Source organism: Cetorhinus maximus, chromosome 1 (genome assembly GCF_964194155.1).
Source record: "Cetorhinus maximus chromosome 1, sCetMax3.hap1.1, whole genome shotgun sequence".
NCBI classification, from domain to species: Eukaryota; Metazoa; Chordata; class Chondrichthyes; order Lamniformes; family Cetorhinidae; genus Cetorhinus; species Cetorhinus maximus.
This window is the reverse complement of record NC_135879.1, coordinates 114,863,681-114,886,837: the sequence shown is the minus strand read 5'-3', so window position 1 is coordinate 114,886,837 and position 23,157 is coordinate 114,863,681. Positions and strand designations below refer to the sequence as shown.

At 42.7% G+C, this 23,157-nt stretch overlaps 1 protein-coding gene across 2 annotated transcripts in view; it reads left to right on the top strand.

Annotated features, from left to right (window-relative positions):
- The window catches only part of ppargc1a (peroxisome proliferator-activated receptor gamma, coactivator 1 alpha), a 163,264-nt gene that overhangs the window by 56,186 nt on the left and 83,921 nt on the right, over nt 1-23,157 (top strand). For both annotated transcript variants that reach the window (XM_078545729.1, XM_078545718.1), the window contains exons 3-4: nt 20,042-20,236; nt 21,597-21,719. In XM_078545729.1, the coding sequence (XP_078401855.1) occupies nt 20,042-20,236; nt 21,597-21,719 (318 nt within the window). The remainder of the gene's footprint in view (nt 1-20,041; nt 20,237-21,596; nt 21,720-23,157) is intronic.

The window sequence follows — 23,157 nt, the reverse complement described above, 5'->3', positions numbered from 1 at the left end:
TGATTTGTCCAAAAATTAACATCACCTTTGATTATTGCTTTACCTTTCTTACAAGCCCCCCATTGCTTCTTCCTTTTTATCTGTCTTACAGTGCACCTTCTGTTAGGGGGCCTATAAACTACTCCACAAGTGACTTCTTACCTTTGTCATTTCTTATCTCTACCCAAGCTGATTCTACATCTCGATCTTCTGAACTAAGGTCATCTCTCACTATTGTGTTAATGTTATCCCTAGTTAACAGAGTTACATCACCACCTTTTCCTGGATTTCTGTTCTTCTGGAATGACTAATATCCTTGAATATTTAGATCCCAGCCTTGGTCACCTTGCAAACACATCTCTGAAATGGCCATGAGGTCATACATGTTTATTCCTATTTGTGTAATCAATTCTTCCATTTTGTTATGAATGCTATGCACATTCAGATACAGAGCCTGAGGTATGAGGCCCCATCAGGGGCAGGTGGGGGGGATTGAGTTGGCATGGATGGGACATGAGGTGTGATGGGTGAAGGCTAGAGGGCCTAATGTTTAACAAAACAACTGGGACGAAGTCCCAGAGAACTGAGGCAGGCCTTTTAAAAAGCCTGCCTCAGCACATGGCAGCCCCTATGACCGCCTCCAGTCTGTGTGTCTGGGGGCAGCGGGCCCAACTCCATTCCACACCCGCCCCCCTGGAATGAAGATCCCACCATTTGATGGAGTTTCTCCTGAGGCAGGTGCAGTGAGTCAGGAAATTTCTCAACTCATGCTTCCCATCTCAGGAGCAAAAGTCCGGCCCAAGGTGAGAGATCTCTAAGTCATCATTGTACCCATCATCATATTTCAGTGACTGCTGGCATCAAGGTAACATGAGTGAATGTTGCCTCCCATGGAGCCCTGCTGTATTTAATTCTGTCACCATCTTGCTGGCAGATTCCCGTCTCTCAATTTCCATTGGTTAAGCATTCTAGAAGCCAGCTTATCTCCATGGTCACCTCCTCCACAAATGTCAATGTGGTGATGATTGGAGCTCTGTCTCTGGTTCTCTGTCTCTCCCAGCTGTTCTGTCCTGTTGTCACTTGTAAAGAGCAAAAGAAGAGACAAGTGCAGGTGAGCAGTGGAATATTTCAAGAGGTTGGAGGGGAGCATTTGTGGAGGGTCACTGTGAGGGATGAATATGATATTGTAATCAGATGAAGGTGAATGTCAGTGGTGGCTTATCAGATGGCGATGTGAGGATGTGCCTTTTTCACCCTGGGCAAGCTATTGAATCTCTTGCGACACTACCCAGGGGCAAAGCACCCAATTCCTGTTGCTGACCTCCTTGAAAAGTTCTAATCATGCCTGCTCATTCCCTGTGGCAGGTTCCTTTTACCTATCCACAGGGAAAAGAATCTCCTTGCAAGCCCTTACAGCCCATAGCATGATGTGCAGAAATGCATCTGAGAATTGTGTTGCAACCTTTGCATGTTGACCCTCACTCTGAAAAGATGCTGGATCTGATTTGGCTTCCATTCTGAACTTGGCTGACACAAACTCCTGCGGGTCGTCATCACTCCTGTCTGCTCTAATTAAACTGCTAAACCAAATGCAAATACAGTTGCTGAGTTAAAAAGCCACCGACAAACACGCTGATGAAACCTCCAGGTTCCCGTCACACTGTTGGCCTCTCCTGCTGCAAGTGGATTGGAACTTCAAAAATGTAGGTCCTAGTGTTCAGTCCTGTTTATGATGCAGTTTACATTAGGTGTGACTTTGTCATAGTAACAAAATAACAGTATCAGAAAGGACAAAATCTTCGATCTAGCCCACCGAGTCGCAATATTCCCTTGCTACATTTCTAATAAACCTGAAACCCATTTGTTGAGAAGAACCTACAGAGTTACTTTTTGAAATCCATTAAGATTTCTTGTTCCATAACCCATGCCAGTAATCTGTTCCATATACTTACCGCCCTTTTAGTAAAATAGTTCTCCCTGCATTTCTTATTTTCTTTTGTTGTCCTTTATTCGCAAGTGTTCATCCCTTGTCCATTAATTATGACTATAGCTATATATCATCCAAGGATGAATAGTTAAGCCTAAAATTACTTTAAGCCTACAGCCTGTCCTTGCTTCCATTTACTTATCTATAGTTAATAAATCTATTTGACAGTTTATAGCCTAAATCATAGACTAGTAAATCATTTATTCTACCATCTTCTGAATTTGAGGGAATTGACATGAGGGGTCATAATATAACCTCCAGGTTAAATGCAGTTAAGAATGTTTGTTCTCTGGGTTCACTATAAATTACCTCAAGTAAAAGCATACTCCAGGGAGCAAGGTTTTGGCTGGATGAGTGCTTTGAGTATCTGTACCTAAGAAAAATGCCTCATGGTAAATTTGAGTGGATAAAAAACTGTGGTCAGCATGCCCACAATTTTCTAATATGCACTGGCTATAGGTAGTTGGAGCCTAGTAAAATTTTCCATCTTGTATAAAACCTGAGTACATAACAATTTAATGTGGCTAGTTGAAAAGTCAGAGAGAGCTAGACGTGATGCTGATGTTGGATGAATATTCTTCAGGTTCAGAAACACACATGTGAATTACCAAATACAATAGGAACAGATTGATGATCAAAGAAAAGCAACTGTGTCTTAAAACTTTGGGACTATTCAGTCACAGATAACAAACACCTAATTTCACCTAATATTCATTTTGTGGTATGTCAAGCAAATCTGAGAAAAATTTTTAAAAGTATATTAATTTTTAAAAAAGTATACGACTATATTTTTAGTTTTGTTAAATTAGTTCCTCATTGAAACTAAAGTCATTAACATCACAAAGGGATGGATTTTCTGACACTGCCACCTGCATTGATGGTTTGAGTGGAAATTGGAAATTCTGTCTCAGACTCTCCACTGGGAACTTTATCCAACTGCCCACCCTGCAGTTTTCCAAGCAGCCTTCCCACTGATGCATACATACAGAATATATGACCCCTTAGTTGTGCATGCACTAAGAGGACTGAAATTAAGTCATAGATTTTACAAATTTTGGGTATGCCTCAGTGTATTAATTCCACCCATTCAAAGCAGGTAATCAGATATGCTGAATTCTTGCATGTCAGGAAGGGTGCTCTTAAAGGGAAAGTGTCATTTTTATTCAAGTTAAGTTTTCAAATAATTTAGGATTTATAACTACACCAAGCACAGGTTCAAAATGGTAGAAGATAAAAGAAGCCACGCCAGGGAGATCAGCTGGCATTACTAGGATGCTTTTGCTTTAAGACAAACTGTGCCACACTGATTTTAAAAGCAAAGGCCGATTGCAAGGATCATTCCTTGAAGGACAGCGTTAACCTCTTCAACTGGCTCTGCCACATGTGCTAGCAGCAGCTATAGAGAGAAACAGAGTGTGGATATAATGAGACCTATGTATCTACCAGGATCATTATATGGCATATCATCGGGACCTTGAAGCAGTGTTCCATGTACAATGACAACTCGGAACACCTAAGTGCACGTGATGATGGTCGCTATCTGTAGCATACTGTAATAAAAGAGACCTAACCATTGAGGAGGAGAATAACCTGCAATCAAGGCCAGAGCAGGATACAGACACTGACCAAGAGGATGTCACTGCAGAAACATCTGTGCTGCCAAGAAAACATTTGCACTATTTGCTATTTATACTGACATTCAGCTAAACAGCTGATTTGAGCTTTTAACAAATTCTCTAGTGTACATGCACAAAACCAAGTGGTCTGAAATACTTTTACCAACATTATCCTCTGCACCACATATGATTGATGTTCATCTCTTGCTATCCTGTTACCTGCTGCTATCATAAATAAGGGGGGAGAAATTTGTTTGTGTAGTCCTCTGCAGACTTGCGTTGATTTCCTGGGGAAGGACAGCACTCCAGGCCGTGACTTGTGCAACCCACATGCCATTGATATAATTGACGAAAACCGCACTTTCATTTAGCAGTACAGGTAGTGGTACGCAGTACTACCTTCCCCTGGGGAATTGACATAGTCTGCGCAGTGCTACACAAAAAAATCTCCCTAAGCACTTTAAACAAGTTGACATTAAGTGCAACCAATTTATTTCCATATTGGTGACCAGTATATGTAAGTTTAATGCTCTTGCTTGAGTTCTTCCCATTGGTAAGTATATATAATATGTGCCTTTCTAACACTATGCTGCTTCTTCTAAATACTTCCCTACTGGAAGGGCTATGTATGGTAGATGGCTGGTATTTTAATCGAGGCTCTTTAAGATTTTTGTGGTATGGCATCTCTTTGTGATGGATCAAGAGTAAGCCCCCTTTCGCTTGGAACTGTCTCCACTATATGTGCTGTGGCGGTTACCTGATTCTGTCCATTTTATGGCAGATATGATGCCATTTGAGTTGAAGGAACTAGATCAGATGGATGGAGTGTTTTGTGATGGCATTAGCAACCCAACCTGTGGTTACCTGAACTATGCCCCTGCTTCATGGCCTGCCCATATAAAATGGTGGCGTGCCCCCAATTGGGGGAGCCGATCGGAGGCGCGCCCACTCCCGCACTTCCACCCAACGGTGCGGGGGGGAGGGGGGGGGGAATTTTTCCCGTGGAAGAAAATCTCAAGGCAGCAAAAAAAGACAAGAATGATTTGCATTTATATAGCACTTTTCATGATCCAGGGTGTCCCAAAGACTTTATAGCCATTGTTGTAATGAATGAAATGTGACAGTCAGTTTGCACACAGCAAGCTCACACGAACAAGATAGTTGAGGGATAAATGGTGGACTGGGCACTGAGGGAGAACTCTCATTATCCTATATCACTGCTTCTCCTATCAATCTTCCAGTATGTTGAAGCTAGGCAGAGAAGTAATTATTCATAGAAGCTCAAGGATGTAGATGCACGAAATATTGTGTCCAAGATTAGGACCTCTGCCACTTGTGACTCTCATGCAGGAGTCTGCAGGAAGGCCAAAGGCTGAATAATCTGGGAATCTACTGCCCACCAGTTTCGTCATTAAAATTGTATTGAAAAGAGCCAAACATTTGTGGGAGTACTGGGGAATGTTTTGAACAGTGTTTTGCAGATAGAAAGTTGTGTGGATGGGGCTATTAGATGTGAGTACAGGGCATTGTAGAACAACTTAACAGGACTGGAGTCAACCATGAAGCTTATGGCAGCTTCAGGGATATTTTCACTGGAGAACAGCTTTCCCACCCCTTCCCTGTTAATGATCCCACAATCACTATGAAAAATTATAATCCACACAGACTGCAGAGGTTCAAGAAGATGATTCACCACCTCCTTCTCAAGGGAATTTGAGAAGGAGGTGGTGAATCACCAGGGATGGGTAATAAATGTAGGCCTTGTCAGTGACACCCATTTCCAATTAATAAGTATTAAAAAAAAACTTCCTCTATCAATGTTCAGACTGCTGTAGTAGAACCATAGAACCATAGAAAGGTTACAGCACAGAAGGAGGCCATTCGGCCCATCTTCTCCATGCCAGTCTGAGGACACCCAGGTGCCCTTTCTAATCCCATCTTCCTGCACCCGGCCCATAGCCCTGCAGCTTACAGCGCTTTAGTTGCAGACCCAAGTACTTTTTAAAAGAGTTTAAAGCTTCTGCCTCTACCACCAATTTGGGCAGCGAACTCCCTACACTCACTACCCTCTGCGTAAAAAAGTTCTTCCTCATGTCCCCCCTACACCTTCTGACACTTATCTTGAATCTATGTCCCCTGGTTCTAGAATTCTCCATCAAGGGAAACAATTTTATCCTGTTCACTCTATCTATTCCCCTCATAATTGTGTACACCTCAATCAAGTCACCTCTCAGCCTTCTTTGTTCTAAGGAAAATAACCCCAACCGATCCAATCTCTCCTCGTAGCTACACTTTTCTAACCCTGGCAACATTCTTGTAAACCTCCTCTGCACTCTCTCCAGAGCTATTACATCCTTCCTGTAATGTGGTGACCAGAACTGCACACAACACTCCAGTTGTGGCCTCACCCATGTTTTATACAATTCCAACATTATATCCTTACTTTTATATTTTATACCTCTGCCAATGAAGGAGAGCATTCCATATGCCTTCTTTACAACCTTGTCTACTTGAACTGCTGCCTTCAGGGACATGTGTACTTGTACGCCAAGATCTCTCACTTCATCTACCCCTCTTAGTATATTCCCATTTATTTTGTAATCCCTGTAACTGTTTGACCTCCCTAAATGTATGACCTCACACTTCTCTATGTTAAAATCCATCTGCCACTTTACCGCCCACTCCACCAACCCAACTATATCGTTTTGGAGATTATGGCTATCCTCTACACTATCCACTACTCGGCCAATCTTTGTGTCATTTGCAAATTTCCCAATCGTGCCCCCAGCATTCACGTCCAAATCGTTAATACATAACACAAACAGCAAGGGTCCCAACACCGAGCCCTGTGGAACACCACTTGGCATCATAGAACTGTAATATTATCAATATGGGGCAGCAACCGATGTACATCAGGTTGAAAACTATATAATCCCAGTCTCAGTAGCAAGCATGGAGCCTCTAAAATAAGGAATGAAGCTTCAAAGGAACAAGCTGGTCAGCAGTAGGTAATCAGGTGACTAGCTGAGGCACTGTGCTTTGTGGTGATGCTTACCATCATGTCAAGCAGGGCAGACTTGTAACTAGACCTCACCAGCTGACAGCTCACAAGTCCGCTTTTTATTCATTGCAGCCAAATTACCTATGCTCCATGGGGTTGTGGTTACTCATAGTCCAGATCCTTGAATTGGTGAAAATTTGATTTCAGTAGTTTATGGGCAATAAACATTGACAAGTGAGAGCTGACTGCCAAGGTCTGGTAATGACCAACTCCTTCCCAGTTGAAGTAGTCAACTCACATTAGGTATGCTAAGCATCTCCAGTATTGACATTGGGGAGATTGCCTATGACAGCATTCTCATTTCCATACCATGTAATATAATTTAACAAGATAATACCACATTCTCTTTATTTTTAGCTAACATGTTAAATTGTATATAACTTTGAACTGCAAACTGGGCAGTTTTAAAGCATGAGGCAGTAAGTGAGACTGATCATTGTTTGCATTTTTCTGCACTGCTTCATGTCTTACATTACAAAGGTCAAATAGATAAAGCTACGATTAATTAACTACCTATTTTGACCCTGTTTGTGCCAAATCTATAGGTGTACGTCACTGGGGAAGAGGAATGACATTTTGCTAGTACATTGTATTTGCACAACATTATTTACAGGGGAAAGGTACAAAGTAATCAATCAGATTTGGTCTTAACATCACAAGGAAGGAAAAAATGTAATTGTGTACTTTTATCAGTCTTATCTTCACTGTGGTTATTAAAGGGACTTCATATTTTGTTTTATATATTTTTGGATGGTTTTGAAGGCATATTAGAAAGCAAAAGAACAATTCAAAAAGATGAGGATATTTAAAAATAATCTGTTATTATGATTTTATTACGCATTCATCAACTTACTTCTGATTGATATGCTCCACCCTTATTACTAGTAGTCCTCTTATGTTACAATGGGTAATCTTCTTCATGACCTTCTGCAAGTCAGTGAAAATTTTGTTTCTTTCAATTCTTCAAAGAAATTGTTTCTTCATGTCTCTCACAAATCAAACCAAAAACAGGCACCTCTTGCTTTTGATGATTCTGCCCTTAGTCTTTTTGATCTATCAACAATTTTGGTCTTATTATCTCCTCTGACCTCAAATGGAATTCACACTTCCGTAAAACTCTCTTAAGAAATTTGATCTCATCTTTTGTTTCAAGTGCTTTGACCACAAACATCTCTTAAATCTTTATAAAACCCAAGTTGCAGAGAACATAAAAATAGCTCCCATCTCAGATAAGGGTCTTTGAGCACCTCTGTTTCGCTCTTGGACAGAATATAGTAAAACATTGTAGATAATCATCTGTTACTCATATCCTCTAACCTTCTGTCTTTGTATCACAGCCTTTCATGTTTTTCTATTCTAATTAATACATTTTAGCTGACCGTTCTTCTGAACATTCCTCTCTAGTTCTTTTTGAATTGCTCTTATACCATCGATATGGCTGTCTTCTCTATTTTATTAATATCCAGTCCATATTGATTCTTTCATAGGATCTCAGAACTGTAGAAATGCTTAATTATTCTTCCCACGATCTTTGTGACAGCAAATTATTATTTTGTGATTTACTTTGGCTGTGATATTTATGGGAAGACAGGGAAGGTACCAGGGAGCTTAGGGCAAATCTGCCAAGGCTGAAGACATGGGGTTCCTGCTGAATTTAATGGCAGGGCCTGATTATAATTGCTTACTTTCCATTTCTTGCCTGGTAATCAGCCAAATTGCGTAGGCTGGCTGACTGCAAGGTGGGAAAACCAGCAGCAGGAGGCTGCAGCTGTGGACCCTTCTAGGTGGTCCCCAGTAGTTGGGAGCAGGGATGGAGTGAGAGTTCCGTTCTTGGCTGGGGGTGAGAGAGGTCATCCGGGATAGACAAAACGTGAATTTGGTGGGAAAAAGGGAATTGTGAGATAGAGGGAGTGAGAGATTGCAGCTTGTAGAGGAGAGAGCATTCCTAGGGGGAAGGAGCAAGAGACCTGGACTCCTCCTGGCCCACAGGGAGTGCTTACTTTATTGATCTAAAACCTTATGCTTCGCTTTTACTACTAAGCTTGCCAAACCCTGGAAAACTCTCACAAACTGTTAAATTAAAATCAAGCTTCCAACTGCACCATGGGAAACTGATTTAAATATGGTACTGAAGTATCTTGCCTCTTCACAGTGGATAACGTGCATGACTCAAAACTCACCACTGGATAAACAGTAATTGGTGTACACAAGGTAGGTTGGGGACGCATCCCAATTTAAAAATTTTTAACTCTCCCCACACAGAACCCCCACCTCCCACTCCCAACACTCTCCCGCCTATCTTAGGGAGAAGATGTGGTTAATATCAAGGCCACAGTTTTTATTACTCCTGTCATTTACATTGCACTTTTACATTGCTTGATGACCTTATGAATGCCGCTTTTCAGTGACTACATCATGCCATTTACCCTTGCAGATCACAGGAGGTCATTCACCCTTTTGCAGCATTGCACCTAGTTTCCCTTGTGGACTACATAGCTGCTAATCTCTACCGTGACCACTGTCCAGACTGCCTTGGTCAGGCAGGAGGGCCTCCTGCTGGGAAATGGGACTGCCTGCCATTCCCAGACGGCCTGGAGGAGAACCTGCAGGGAGGCATCACTAAACCATGGGACCACCGCCTGGAGCATTCTTCACTACTTGAATGGGATGACTGCAAGTGACCAAAATCAATGGTTGGGGATGAGGGGGTAGCAGCAGTTCCAGGGATCCATGGGGGACAGTAGAGAAGGGGCGGGGGGGGGTGCAGCAGCACTTCTGGGAAGAGAAACCTTCAGAACGATAGACAGAATGATGCTGCTGGATTGCAGGGAGTGGATGCCTGTCTGGGTGCCATTTAAATATGGCGTCCAAACTTTTGACCCCATTTGATAAAGACCAGTGACGACCTGCCTGCCCCACTGCATGATTGGTCAGGCCCCCGCCTCTGCATAGATAATTGGCTGTCCGCCATGTGACTGCACATGGCCAGCCATTCCACCATTGGGATAACTGGACGCTACAATAAGATTCTGGTGTCTCTCTTGTTAGAGATAATGATTGCCTGGCACTCATGTGGTGTGAATATTACTTTGTCACTTAACAGTTTAAGCCTGAATATTGTCCAGATCTTGCTGTGTGCAGTATCTGACTGTGCAATCATTCGTGAACATACCCACTTCTGACCTTATGTCAGAGAGAATTATATTGATGAAGCAGCTGAAGATGGTTGCGCCTAAGACACAACCCTGAGGGACTGGGGGGATATCCCAACTTAGATCAACTTACTGATTATTGACTAAGTAATGAATCTGATGTATATGCCTTAGAAAAAGAGATTATAATGTCTTTGTGCTATTTGGACAGCTCTCACTTCAGTTTTTAACCTGTTAACTATCAAGCCCCCCCCCATTCTAGAAAATCTCCATTCCTTTTCTCAGGTGAAATCAAAGATGTTTGTTGTGAATTTTTGGCTCATTCCTATACACATATGAATGCTTAGGAGTGGAACCCATATTATTTCAGTACAGCTGGAAGGCAAGACATAGGGCAGAATTTTGCCATTGGCGAGCAGGGGGCGGGGCCCGCTCGTCGATGCGTAAAATGACGTGGGATGACATCGGGCGGAAACCCCGACGTCACCGCGCCCCATTTAAATTTTCAGGAAGGCGGGGGCTCAGCAAAATCAGCTGCGGGCCCGCTGACCTGTCAATGGCCAATTGAGGCCATTGACAAGATCATTTAACCAATTAAAGGATCTGCCCATCCAACCTTAAGGTTGGTGGGCAAGCCAGGAGCCCTGGCGGGAATTAGAAAAAACATGAAACCTCATCCACCGGGGGATGAGGTTTCATGCAGGGTTTTAAAAATTTTAATAAAGTTATTCTGTATATTATGAACATGTCCCAACTCATGTGACATTGGCACATGAGGGGGACATGTAAGGGAATATTTATTTTCTATTTTTAATATTTTTCAAAGTCCAGGCGATCTCCCTGAGGCAGCACTTAGCCTCAGGGAGATGTGCGCTCTTTCGTGCGCATGAGCGAAAGAGCACACTCTTGATTTCAGGGATTCCCCCGCAGCCCGCACAGGGAGCGCGTAGTGCTTCCCGCCGGATGTCACGCTGGGCGGGCCTTAATTGGCCCACCCGCGTAAAATGGCGGTGCGGCCCGCTTCGCTGGCAGTGATTGGCTCCATGCCTGCCGCAGATTGGGTCGGGCCCACCCACCTGACAGGCAGAAAATTCTGCCCATAGAGTTTGTGACAGAGGCTGCAGCTGATAATTTGGAGTTTCTTGATGTTGCCCTGTAGGAAGTTATGACTCATCCTAGACAAGCTGTATGAAGGGAGATATTCAATCAGTCGAGAGAGGTAGAACTGTTGCGCATGTAAATGCTGACCCTGTACTTGAGATTATTTCACTGAGGCCCAGAATATAGATAAGAGATGGGAGACTAAGGAGAGATCTTTCAAACACCTCAGAAATGATAGTGCAAGCAGAAAGAGAAGCCATTTGCTGGAGAGGTATTGGCTACATTCAGACAGGTAGGAATGGAATGTTGCAAGGGTAGTTCTGTGGAGTTGGATGATAGATGAGAGAGTTGGAGCAGAATGATATGATAAACAAAATTGAATGTCACAGAAAGCTTGAGGATGATGAGGAATGATGACGTCAGCTAGCATGGAGGCCCAGAGAGGCGCTGATAGAGAAGATTGATGGAGTTGCAGAGGGGTCTGTGAATAAGATAAGCTTTAGAGGAAAGGGGTGCATTTGGATGAGAGATGGCAAAAGGAAAAGTAGGGATCCTGGTATGAGAGGTTGTGGGGTATTGGGCTGGATGAACAGACAGAGGCAGCTGCATTGATGATCTTGATTAACCATGTGAACTTCTCAAACTTAGGGTGGAATGTAATACTCTCCCCATAGATGGGTTTGGAGGTGGGGGACACCCCACCACCTACCCACCCCTACCCCAATTAACTCTGGGACAAAAAGGCTCATGGATGGCCTGCCAGCTCCAATACCAATTTAGGCCCTTAAGTGGGCAATTAATGCAGCAGGCAGGGCAGTCACCATGCAGGAAGCCTGAGAAACATATCCTGTTGTGTTTGCTTGCGGACGCCTGAGGTGGAGGGGGGGTCCCTCATTGTCAGGCACTCAGTGCCTGATTGAGGGACTTGGCTTCAGGAAGGTGGGGTGCTGGGGGTTGGTGACAGGGGGAGTTGGGGGGGCTGAAAGCCAATTCCTTCCCTTTCTTCCAACCTGCCCTCCCTGGACCCCAGCCAATGACCCCCTTCCTGAGACCCCCCCCCCCCCCTCACTTACCTGTGGCCTGGGTCCCTTGCTGATTGTGGGCCTCTGGTGTGTGCTTTGGCAGCAGCTTCCATTGCTCCCATGGTGCTGCCATTGGCAATAAGGTGCTTCCAGCCCTGGGGGTATCAGAATTTCCTTTATCCTGCAGAAGGCCCTGTTGCCAGTATTACACCACACCATATGCAGCAGTTCAAGAGGCAACTCACCACCACCTTGTCAAGGGCAATTAGGGATGGGCAATAAATACCGGCCTAGTCAGCGATATCACATCCCATGAATGAATTTTTAAAAAATTAAATTCCGCTCTTAGTCTTTGAGATCATAGTGGAGAGGTGGAGGAGAAGGGATTAATGAGGCATTTGTCATGGCTATAAAGGCCCTGGAGTTGTCGTTGACTTTCAAAATGATCTTGGAATGATAGATTTTTTGGTTCAGGAACAGAAACTTGGTTTTAGATAAGACCATAAGACGTAGGAGCAGAAGACGGCCATTCGGCTCATCGAATCTGCTCTGCCATTCAATGAGATCGTGGCTGATCTGATAATTTTCGGCTCCACTTTTCTGCCTTTTCCCCATAACCCTTGATTCCCTTACTGGTTAAAAGTCTGTCTATCTCAGCCTTGAATATGCTTAAAGACCCAGCCTTTACAGCCCTCTGTGGTAAAGAATTCCACAGATTCCACTACCCTCTGAGAGAAGAAATTCCTCCTCATCTCTGTCTTAAATGGGCACCCCCTTACTCTGAGATTATGCCCTCTGGTCCTACACTATCCCAGAAGGGAAAGTAACCTTTCAGCATTAACCTGTCAAGCCCCCTAAGAATCTTATATGTTTCAATAAGGTCACCTCTCATCCTTCTAAACTCCAATGAGTACAGGCCCAACCTACTCAACTTCTCCTCATAAGAAAATCCCTCCATACCCAGGATCAACCAAGTGAACCTTCTCTGGACTGCCTCCAATGCCAGTATATCTTTCCTTACATAAGGGGAGCAAAACTGTTCACAGTATTCTAGGTGTGGTCTAACTAGTGCCTTGTATAGTTTTAGCCCTATTTTTATACTCCATTCCCTTTGAAATAAAGGCTAACATTCCATTTGCCTTCCCTATTACCTGCTGAACTGGTATGCTAGCTTTTTGTAATTCATGCCTGAAGATCCCCAAACCCTTTTGTGCTGCAGCTTTCTGCAGTCTTTCTCCATTTAAATAATATTCAGCTCCTCTATTCTTCCTGCCAAAGTGCATAACCTCACATTTTCCCACATTACATTCCATCTACTAAGTTGTTGCCTACACACTTAACCTGTCTATATCCCTCTGTAGACTGTTTGTGTCAACCTCAACGCTTGACTTCCCACCTATTTTTGTGTCATCCACAAACTTGGCGATAGTACATTCACTTCCCTCATCCAAGGCATTACTACTTATTGTAAATAATTGTGGCCCCAGCACTGATCCCTGTGGCACTCCACTTGTTACAGGTTGCCATCCTGAAAATGTCCCTCTTAACCCAACTCTCTATCTTCTATTAGTTAGCCAATTCTCCAACCATACTAATATACTGCTCCCAACACCATGGGCTCTTATCTTAGTAAGTAGCCTTATGTGCAGTACCTTATCAAGCGCCTTTTGGAAATCCAAATTTATTACATCTACTGGTTCCCCTTTATCTATCCTGCTTTTTACCTCCTCAAAGAAATCTCATAAATTTGTCAGGCATGATTTCCCCTTCATGAAGCCATGCTGACTCTGCTTGATTATATTATGTATTTCTAAATGCTGTACTATTACACCCTTTAACTCTAACATTTTCCCAATGATGGATGTTAAGCTAACTGGCTCATAGTTACCTGTTTTTTTTGTCTCCCTCCCTTTTTGAATAAGGGTGTTACATTGGCAGTTTTCCAATCCTCTTGGGCTTTCCTAGGATCTAAGGATTCTTGGAAGATTATTACCAGTGCATCCACTATTTCTGTAGCTACTTCCTTTACTATCCTAGGATGCAACCCATCAGGTCTTGGGGACTTATCGGCATTTAGATCCATTAATTTCCCTAGTACTTTTTCTCTTGTGATAGTTATTGCATTTATTTCCAACCCCCTTTTGCCCCTTGTTTATTTAGTATTTTTGGAATAATGTTAGTGTCTTCTACCGTGAAGACTGATGCAAAATATTTATTCAATTCCTCTGCCATTTCCTGGTTCCCCATTATTGTTCCCCCAGCCTCATTCTGTAAGGAGTCTATGTTCACTTTGGCCTCTCTCTTCCTTTTTATATATTTAAAGTAGAATTTACTGTCCGTTTTTATATTATTTGCTAGTTTACCCTCAAAGTTTATTTTTTCCCTCTTTATTTTTTTGGTCATCTTTTGTTGGCTTTTAAAACTTTCCCAATCTTCTGGCTTACCACAAATCTTTTCCACATTGTATGTTTTTTCTTTCAATTTGGTATTATCCTTAACTTGCTTGGTTAACCATAGTCAGTTTATCCCCTTCCTAGAATCCTTCTTCCTCACTGGACTATATCTTTGTTGTGAGTCATGAACTATTTTCTTAAATGTCTGCCATTGTTCATCAACCTTTTTTTCTGCTAAACTATTTTCCCAGTCAACTCCAGCCAACTCTGCCCTCATTCCTTTGTAATTACCCTTATTTATGCTTAGCACAGTTGTTTCCAACCCAGGCTTCTCACTCTCAAACTGAATGTTAAATTCTATCATGTTATGGTCAATCTTTCCTAGGGAATCTTTCACTCAGATCATTTATTAAATCTGCCATATTATACATTACCGGATCCAAAAAAGTCTGATCCCTGGTTGGATCCACAACATATTGTTCTAGGAAACTGTCCTGAATACACTCTATGAATTCTTGCTGGTGGCTACCTCTGTCAATTTGATTTTCCCAATCTACATGAAGATTAATGTCACCCATGATTAATGTACTGCTTTTTTACATGCCTTCATTATCTCCTAATTTATTCTTTGTCCCACAGTATAGCTACTATTCGGGGGCCTATAGACTATTCCCACCAGTGGCTTCTTCCCCTTGTTATTGCTTAGCTCCACCCAGATGGATTCTACCTCTTCCGATCCAAGATCATTTCTTGCTGTTGTACTTATTCCATCTTGTACCAACAAAGGTACCCCATCACCCTTTTGTTCTTGCCTGTCTTTTCGAAAGGTTACATACCCCTGAATATTTAGTTCCCAGCTTAGAACTCCTTGTAACCATGTCTCCATAATGGCTGTAAGATTGTACCCATTAACCTCTATTTGTGCCATTAATTCATTTATTTTCTTCCAAATGCTACGAGCATTTAAGTAAAGAGCCATTAATTTTGCCTTTTTACCATTTTCCCCCCTTTGACCCTATTTGCTGCTGCTTTTTTATGTTTGTACACTCTGCCCCTTCCTGTCACACTCTGGGTATCATTACCTAAATAGCTGCTCTGCAATGATGCCATATCCTTTTGCTTTGTAAGCCTACGTTTATCGTCTCCAGAACCCTCACCCACTTTATTTAGTTGAAAGCCCTTTCTACAGCCCAGTTGCTCACAACACAGCTGGAAGCTAATGACTGGGCTATAATACATAGTAAAAATACCAGGCATTGGAGTCAGTGCAGTAAAGAGGAACCAAACCGATACTGAGGTTAAGCCATATGAACTCTAAGGAGCGACTGAAGAACCTGAAATTGTTTACGCTGGAGAAGAGAAAACATGGGGAAGATATGTTTTACATATTCAAGACTCTTGAGGCAGATAAATGGAACTCAGTAATAAGATGGAGATTGCCAGAAACTCTACAACCAAGGGACATGGGTTTGAATTTCAAAGAAGGAGAGTGGGGAGACAGTTTTGATTCGACTACCTTATGGACTGGTTGATGAATGCCCAGAGAGGTGGATACCGTGAGGAAAATTTAGTTGAGAATTAAATAAGCATTACGGGGGAGCGTGGTGGGATGTGATTGCGAGGGATTAGATTTGGGGCCAGTCAGATGGACTAGCAAGTCTATTTCGGTTCTGAACTCCCTATACGCCTATGTACTTAATAAGACTCCTGGCTTGAATGGTTTACATTGTGATAAAAAATTAAAATCATGTTATGATTTCTAGTCCAGATGACTACCACATATTTGTGTATTAAGATTAGATAACAATTGGAATTTGTTTTAAACCATGAATGTGCAAGATAATGGAAGAAATAAGATCTTTTTAGAAAGCCACAAAATATTTATACAAGCAAGGACAACTTGAAAGACAACTGACTTGATTACAGAAATCCCTTTGAAGTAAAAAAACATGCATTGTTCATTTGTAAAGTTTTGAATTACTGACGTTTAAATTAAGCAAATACTTTCAAAAGATACTTTGGGTATAATTTTATCTTCACCAGCTGGGCAATGATCTGACAGACTAGATTGCCTACTAGTCATAGAATCCACTTGATTTTCAAACAGCAAAGATATAAATGACCAAATAATTTGATTTTGATTTGATTTTCACCTGTAATTTGGTCGAACTGTATCAGAGAATCTATGCAATGGAGTCTAGAAATGTCAAGATGTGGTATTTTTAACTGATAATGCATTTCAGTTATTAAATTCTTGCCTCCCTATGGCTGAATGAGGCCACTGTATATTTAACTAGTGGTTAACCCACTAGTTAACCCACTAACACTGCCCACCACCCTCCACCCCCAATCCAGCTGAAAAATTAGCACGAAGTAGCAGTCAGTCCTCAAATAAGTTTTTAAAAATATATTCCATCTTGGGATGTGGGTGTCTCTGGCTCGGCCAGCAGTTTTTGTCCACCCCTAATTGCCCTTGAGAACGTGGTGGTGAGCTACCTTCCTGAACTGCTGCAGTTCAGATGGTGTGGGTACACCCATTGTGCTGTTAGAGGGGGAGTTCTAGGGTTTTGACCAAGTGACAATGAGGGAACAGCGATGTTGTTCCAAATCAGGATGGTTAATGGCTTTGAGGAGAACTTGCAGTTGGTGATGTTCCATTGGTCTGCTGCCCTTATCTTTCTAGGTGTTGGAGGTCGCAGGTTTGGAAGGTACTGTCGAAGGAATCTTGATGATTGCTGCAGTGTATCTTGTAGATGGTACACACTGCTGCCACTGTGCATCGGTAGTGGAGGGAGTGAATGTTTGAGGTGCATGATTGGGTGCCAACCAAGTGGGCTGCTTTATCTTGGATAGTGTCAAGTCTCTTGTACTCACCCAGGCAAGTGGAAAACATTCCATCATACTCCTGATTTGTGCCTTGTAGATGGTGAACAGGTTCTGGCGAGTCAGAAGGTAAGTTACCCGCTGCAGAATTCCAAGCCTCTGACCTGCTCTTGTAGCTACAGTATTTATATGGCTGGTCCAGTCCAGAATCTGGTCAATAGAGTCATAGAGTCATAGAGGTCTACAGAACAGAAAAGGCCCTTCGGCCCATCAAGTCTGCGCCGGTCAAACAAGTACCTAACTATTCTAATCCCATTTTCCAGCACTAGGCCCATAGCTTTGTATGCCATGGCATCACAAGTGCACATCCAAATACTTCTTAAATGTTATGAGGGTTTCTGCCTCTACCACCCGTTCAGGCAGTGAGTTCCAGTTTCCCATCACCCCCTGGGTGAAAAAATTCTTCCTCACATCCCCTCTAAACCTCCTGCCCCTTACCTTAAATCTATGCCCCTGGTTATTGATCCCTCCACCAAGGGGAAAAGTTCCTTCCTGTCTGCCTTATCTATTCCCCTCATAATTTTATATACCTCAATCATGTCCCCCCTCAATCTCCTCTGTTCCAGGGAAAATATCCCCAGTCTATCCAATCTCTCCTCATAGCTAAAACTCTCCAGCCCAGGCAACATCCTGGTAAATCTCCTCTGCACTCTCTCTAGTACAATCACATCCTTCCTATAATGCGGATTCCAGAACTCCACGCAATACGCTAGCTGTGGCCTAACTAGCGTTTTATACAATTCCAGCATAACCTCCCTGCTCTTATATTCTATGTCTCGGCTAATAAAGGCAAGTATCCCATTTGCCTTCTTAACGACCTTATCTACCTCTCCCGCTACCTTAAGGGACCGGTGGACATGCACACCAAGATCCCCCTGATCCTAAGTACTTCCCAGGGTCCTACCATTCATCATGTATTCCCGTGCTTTGTTGGTCCTGCCCAAGAGCATCACCTCACACTTATCCAGATTAAATTCCATTTGCCACTCATCAGCCCATCTGACCAGCCCGTCTATATCCTCCTGTAATCTAAGGCTAACCTCCTCACTATTTACCACCCCACCAATTTTCATGTCATCGGCGAACTTACTGAGTAACCCTCCTATGTTCAAGTCTAAATTGTTTATATATACCACAAACAGCAAGGGACCCAACACCGAAACCTGTGGAACCCCACTGGACACGGGCATCCAGTCACAAAAACACCCCTCAACCATCGCCCTCTGCTTCCTGCCACTCAGCCAATTCTGGATCCAATTTGCCAAATTGCCTTGGATCCCATAGGCTGTTACCTTCGTTATCAGTCTCCCATGTGGGACCTTATCAAAAGCCTTGCTGAATTCCAAGAAGACTACGTCAAATGCATTGCCCTCATCTGGTTACCTCTTTGAAAAATTCAATCAAATTGGTCAGACATGACTTCCCCTTAACAAAACTATGCTGACTGTCCTTGATTAATCCCTGCCTCTCCAAGTGTAGATTAATTCAGTCCCTCAGAATTGCTTCAAATAGTTTCCCCACCACTGAGGTTAGACTGACTTGCCTGTAGTTCCCTGGTTTATGCCTTCTTCCCTTCTTGAATAATGGTACCACATTGGCTGTCCTCCAGTACTCTGGCACCTCTCCTGTGGCCAGAGAGGTATTGAAAATTATTGCTGGCGCCTCTGCTATCTCCTCCCTTGCCTCACTCAACAGCTTGGGATACATTTCATCCGGGCCTGGAGATTTATCTACTTTTAAGCTTGCCTGACCACTTATAACCTCCTCCTTTTCTATGCTAATTTCTTCAATTATATCACAGTCCTTCTGCCTGATTTCCACACCCATGTCGTCCCTCTCACTTGTGAACACCACACAAAGTATTCATTTAGAACCCTACCTACATCTTCCAGCTCCACACACAAATTACCACTATGGTCCTTAATGGGCCCTACTCTTTCCCTAGTTATCCACTTACTCTTAATGTACTTGTAAAATAACTTTGGATTTTCCTTTATTTTACCTGCCAATGTTTAGTAACCCCCAGGATGTTGATAGAGGTGGGGGGAGGATTCAACGATGGTAATGTCATTGAGTGTCAAGAGGAGATGGTTAGATTCCCTCTTGTTGGAGATGGTTATGGCCTGGAGACTGGGATCCAGGATAGATAAACCAGGAATTACACAGCATGAGAGACTTAAACTTTCTTTGACTGGCTTGGAGGAATATTCTGCTCCACCTTGCTCCACAAAGAAACTTCAGCTTACCAGGCAGGAAAGCCACATGCTCAGCCGGGGTTTAAATTGTTGTCAGGACCCAAAGATGTCATAGGACTCTGATGTGTATATTTAAAGGAGGACCTCACTGACTTTAGTATATGAATAATGCACATTACTTTTGTCTAATTACTGCATTTGTAAAAAATGATACGATGAAAATGCTAAATAAGTGGTTACTTTGAAGGACGGTTAATCAATTAAGAGGTTTATGTTAAATATTAGCATGTTAACACTTATTGTCATGGAGCAATTCTGCCAGATTTAACTCTCATACTTAGTTCCTGGTCTGAGCATCTCCCAATGGGGAGAATAAGAGGTCAATGTCATGGTCTGGTGCAGTGCACGAGTACATCAATATACTGAGCCAGCTAAAATTTATCAGCTAAGATAGTTGAAATATATATTCCAGTTGCATACTTTCAAGTAAAGAAAATCTGAAAGTTTAAAACGTTGCACAGTAGTGGTGTCATTCACCATATATTTTTGAGTTGCAATTTTTTTCCTTAGCAAAATGCAATTTTCCTAAAAGGTTATGTTCCTGTCGTGAGCCATGTGATAAACTGTTAAAGGATCCTTTCTTTTTTGGCAGAAGATGGATGAAGAAAATGAGGCTAACTTGTTGGCTGCTTTAACGGAGACACTGGACAGCATCCCAATAGATGAAGATGGATTACCTTCATTTGATGCACTGACAGATGGGGATGCGACCAATGTCAATGATCCTAGTCCTCCATCAATGCCTGACGGCACTCCTCCGACTCCGGAGGCTGAAGAGCCGTCTCTAGTAAGAATCCTTCCTACTGTTTAACAAGAATTGGATGAGCCTCTGGCTACCCGCTGTATGATGTAGTCAAAATAAGGTTTGGATTTTTCAATTAAGGCCACAAGGAAACTGAAAGTATTAAATGCCTACAAAAATGTAACATTAAGAGAAGATGCATTTTAAGAACAGATTGTCGTTAAAATCTCCATAGAGCCCGAAGATTTTTAAAAGGACATTTAAACTCCCAGATAATAGCTGAAAGGATGACATGACAAAATTTCACATTTTAAGACTTATACTGTAATAAAAGGCTAAAAGCACCACGATTAAACACTATCTTTTTAGGCAACATATACTTTAAACCACAAAACACAACATTCCATGTTTCCTTTTAGTGCAACTGAAAACACACTTCACAGATGTACTTTGCACTGTTCTTTAAGTGGACATTCAACTCTGATGGAACTAGTCCTGAGGGCTTACTTCTGTTCTTTTCCTTCCTCAGCCTCAAATTTTAATCTCAGAACTGTCTTTCACAGTGAGATGTTCTTTTCCTGTGGAGAAATCTTTCATCCTTCTTTTAATTCCTCATGAATTCAGTCTTTTTAATCTGAACACAAGCTCCCAGATACATTCCTACATGGTGAATCATAGAGACCTTGGTTTTGAGTTACTCTGCCTTTCCCAGATATTGGCAGAATAATATTGTCTGTGAGTTTTTAGGGATATCTTAAGCCCTTCCCCGCTCATAGCCCATCTCCATGGCAATGTGAATCACATGGGCCTTGTATTCACATAGCAAAGCTGATTAGCTATCCTTGAAACTCTGACTCTCTTCTATCTTGGAAGTAAATGTGCAGTTTGAAGGGCAACTGTTTCCAGCCTGACATTCTCAATACTTTTCTGGGACTTTGGAGTCTCGCAGTCTATCCACTGATAATGCACAAGTTGCTGTCATTGTCTCCAAGTGTAAACACCTTGTAACCTTCTTCCCAGTAAAACAAACTCGGCCCCCTATAATCTCTAGCAATCAAACCACTCAAGCTTGCTGTCAGACAGACCTCAGAACAGGTCACATTATCCCCTTCACTTTAAATTAATGACAGTCCCAAAACAATCTTATAAAACTCATCCTTGTATCATTGCATTCTATGGTAACTTGGGTGCAATAACACTTACAGCTTCTAAGTATGCGCATGTGTAAGTATGTTTTTCTTAACCATAGTTTGCTATCAAGCATTTTTGAAATGATGAAAAAAGCAACAGAAACTGGAAATTTAACTAATTTGAATGACATGTGATTTGATAAGTTGTTTACAAGTAGATTCTGTTTATTTCATGCATCATTAAATTTCCCCCCATTTTGGTTGTATTTTTCCAGTTGAAGAAGCTCTTGCTGGCTCCTGCTAATTCACAGTTTATCTACAATGAATGCCATGGAGGCATTACACACATCCACATGACCAATAATAACAGGATTAGACCAAGCCCTGCTGTTGTCAAGGTACACTTCAGTGCTGTTATCAGAAATTTATGTGCAAGAAAGAAAGGAATATTTTATGCCACAAAGAGCTACCTTGACATTCAATGGCATTACCATCACTGAATCCATCACTATCAACATCCTGGGGGTTAACATTGACCAGACACTGAACTGGACCAGCCATATAAATACTGTGGCTACAAGAGCAGGTCAGAGGCTAGGAATCCTGCAGTGAGTAATTCACCTCCTGATTCCCCAAAGCATGTCCACCATCTACAAGGCACAAGTCAGGAGTGTGATGTAATGCTCTCCACTTTCCTGAATGAGTGCAGCACTCAAGAAGCTTGACACCATCCAGGACAAAGCAGTTCGCTTGGTTTGCACCCCATCCACAAACATTCACTCCCTAGCACCGATGCATAATGGCAGCAGTGTGCACCATCTATAAGATGCACTGCAGGAACTCACCAAGGCTCCTTAGATAGCACCTTCCAAACCCACGGCCACTACCATCTAGAAGGACAAGGCAGCAGACACATGGGAACACCATCACCTGGAAGTTCCCCTCCAAGCCACTCGCCATCTTGACTTGGAAATATCTCATCGTTCCTTCACTGTCGCTGGGTCAAAATCCTGGAACTCCCTCCCGAACAGCATTGTGGGTGTACCTACACCACATGAACTGCAGCGGCTCAAGAAGGCAGCTCACCACCACATTTTCAAGGGCAATTAGGGATGGGCAATAAATGCTGGCTACCCAGCTATGCCCGCATTCCATCTGGATTATTTAATTTAATTGTATGGGAAAGAATGAACCAGCATGCGCATGTAGATTTGTAGCATGCTTGATATAGATGTTATGGCCTATTCACTCCTAGAGTCAGGAAATTGTCCAGCTCATTGAACCCGCCTCAGGAAGAAATCCCCCAATGGAGGGATCTTTATTCAGTGGTGAGATGCGTGCTGGATCTGCCACTCTGGATATAGATCAGCTGTGGCCACAGGGGCTGCCAAGTGCCAAGACAGGCTGGTTTAAAGGCAGTCTGGGACTTCTTCCGTTATTAAGTACCCATCACACTCCCTCACTGCCACACCCACTCCCTATCCATGCTAACTCGTGCCAACCTGTGCCCCTCACTCATCCCCATATCCCCTTATAGCCCCTATGTCAACTTAGTGCCAATTCATGCCAACCCATGGCCCCATGCACCACCAAACTCACCCAGTATCCACCATGGGAAGACTCCAGGAGCCATGCTGAGATTTTTTTAAAATTCTTTCATGGGATGTGGGCATTCCTGGCAAGGCCAGCATTTATTGCCCAACCCTCAGTGCCCTTGAACTGAGTGGCTTGCTAGGCTATTGCAGACGGAAGTTAACATTGTTTTGAGTCTGGAGTCACACGTAGGCCAGACCAGGTAAGGACATTAGTGAACCAGGTGGGTTTTTATGACGGTTG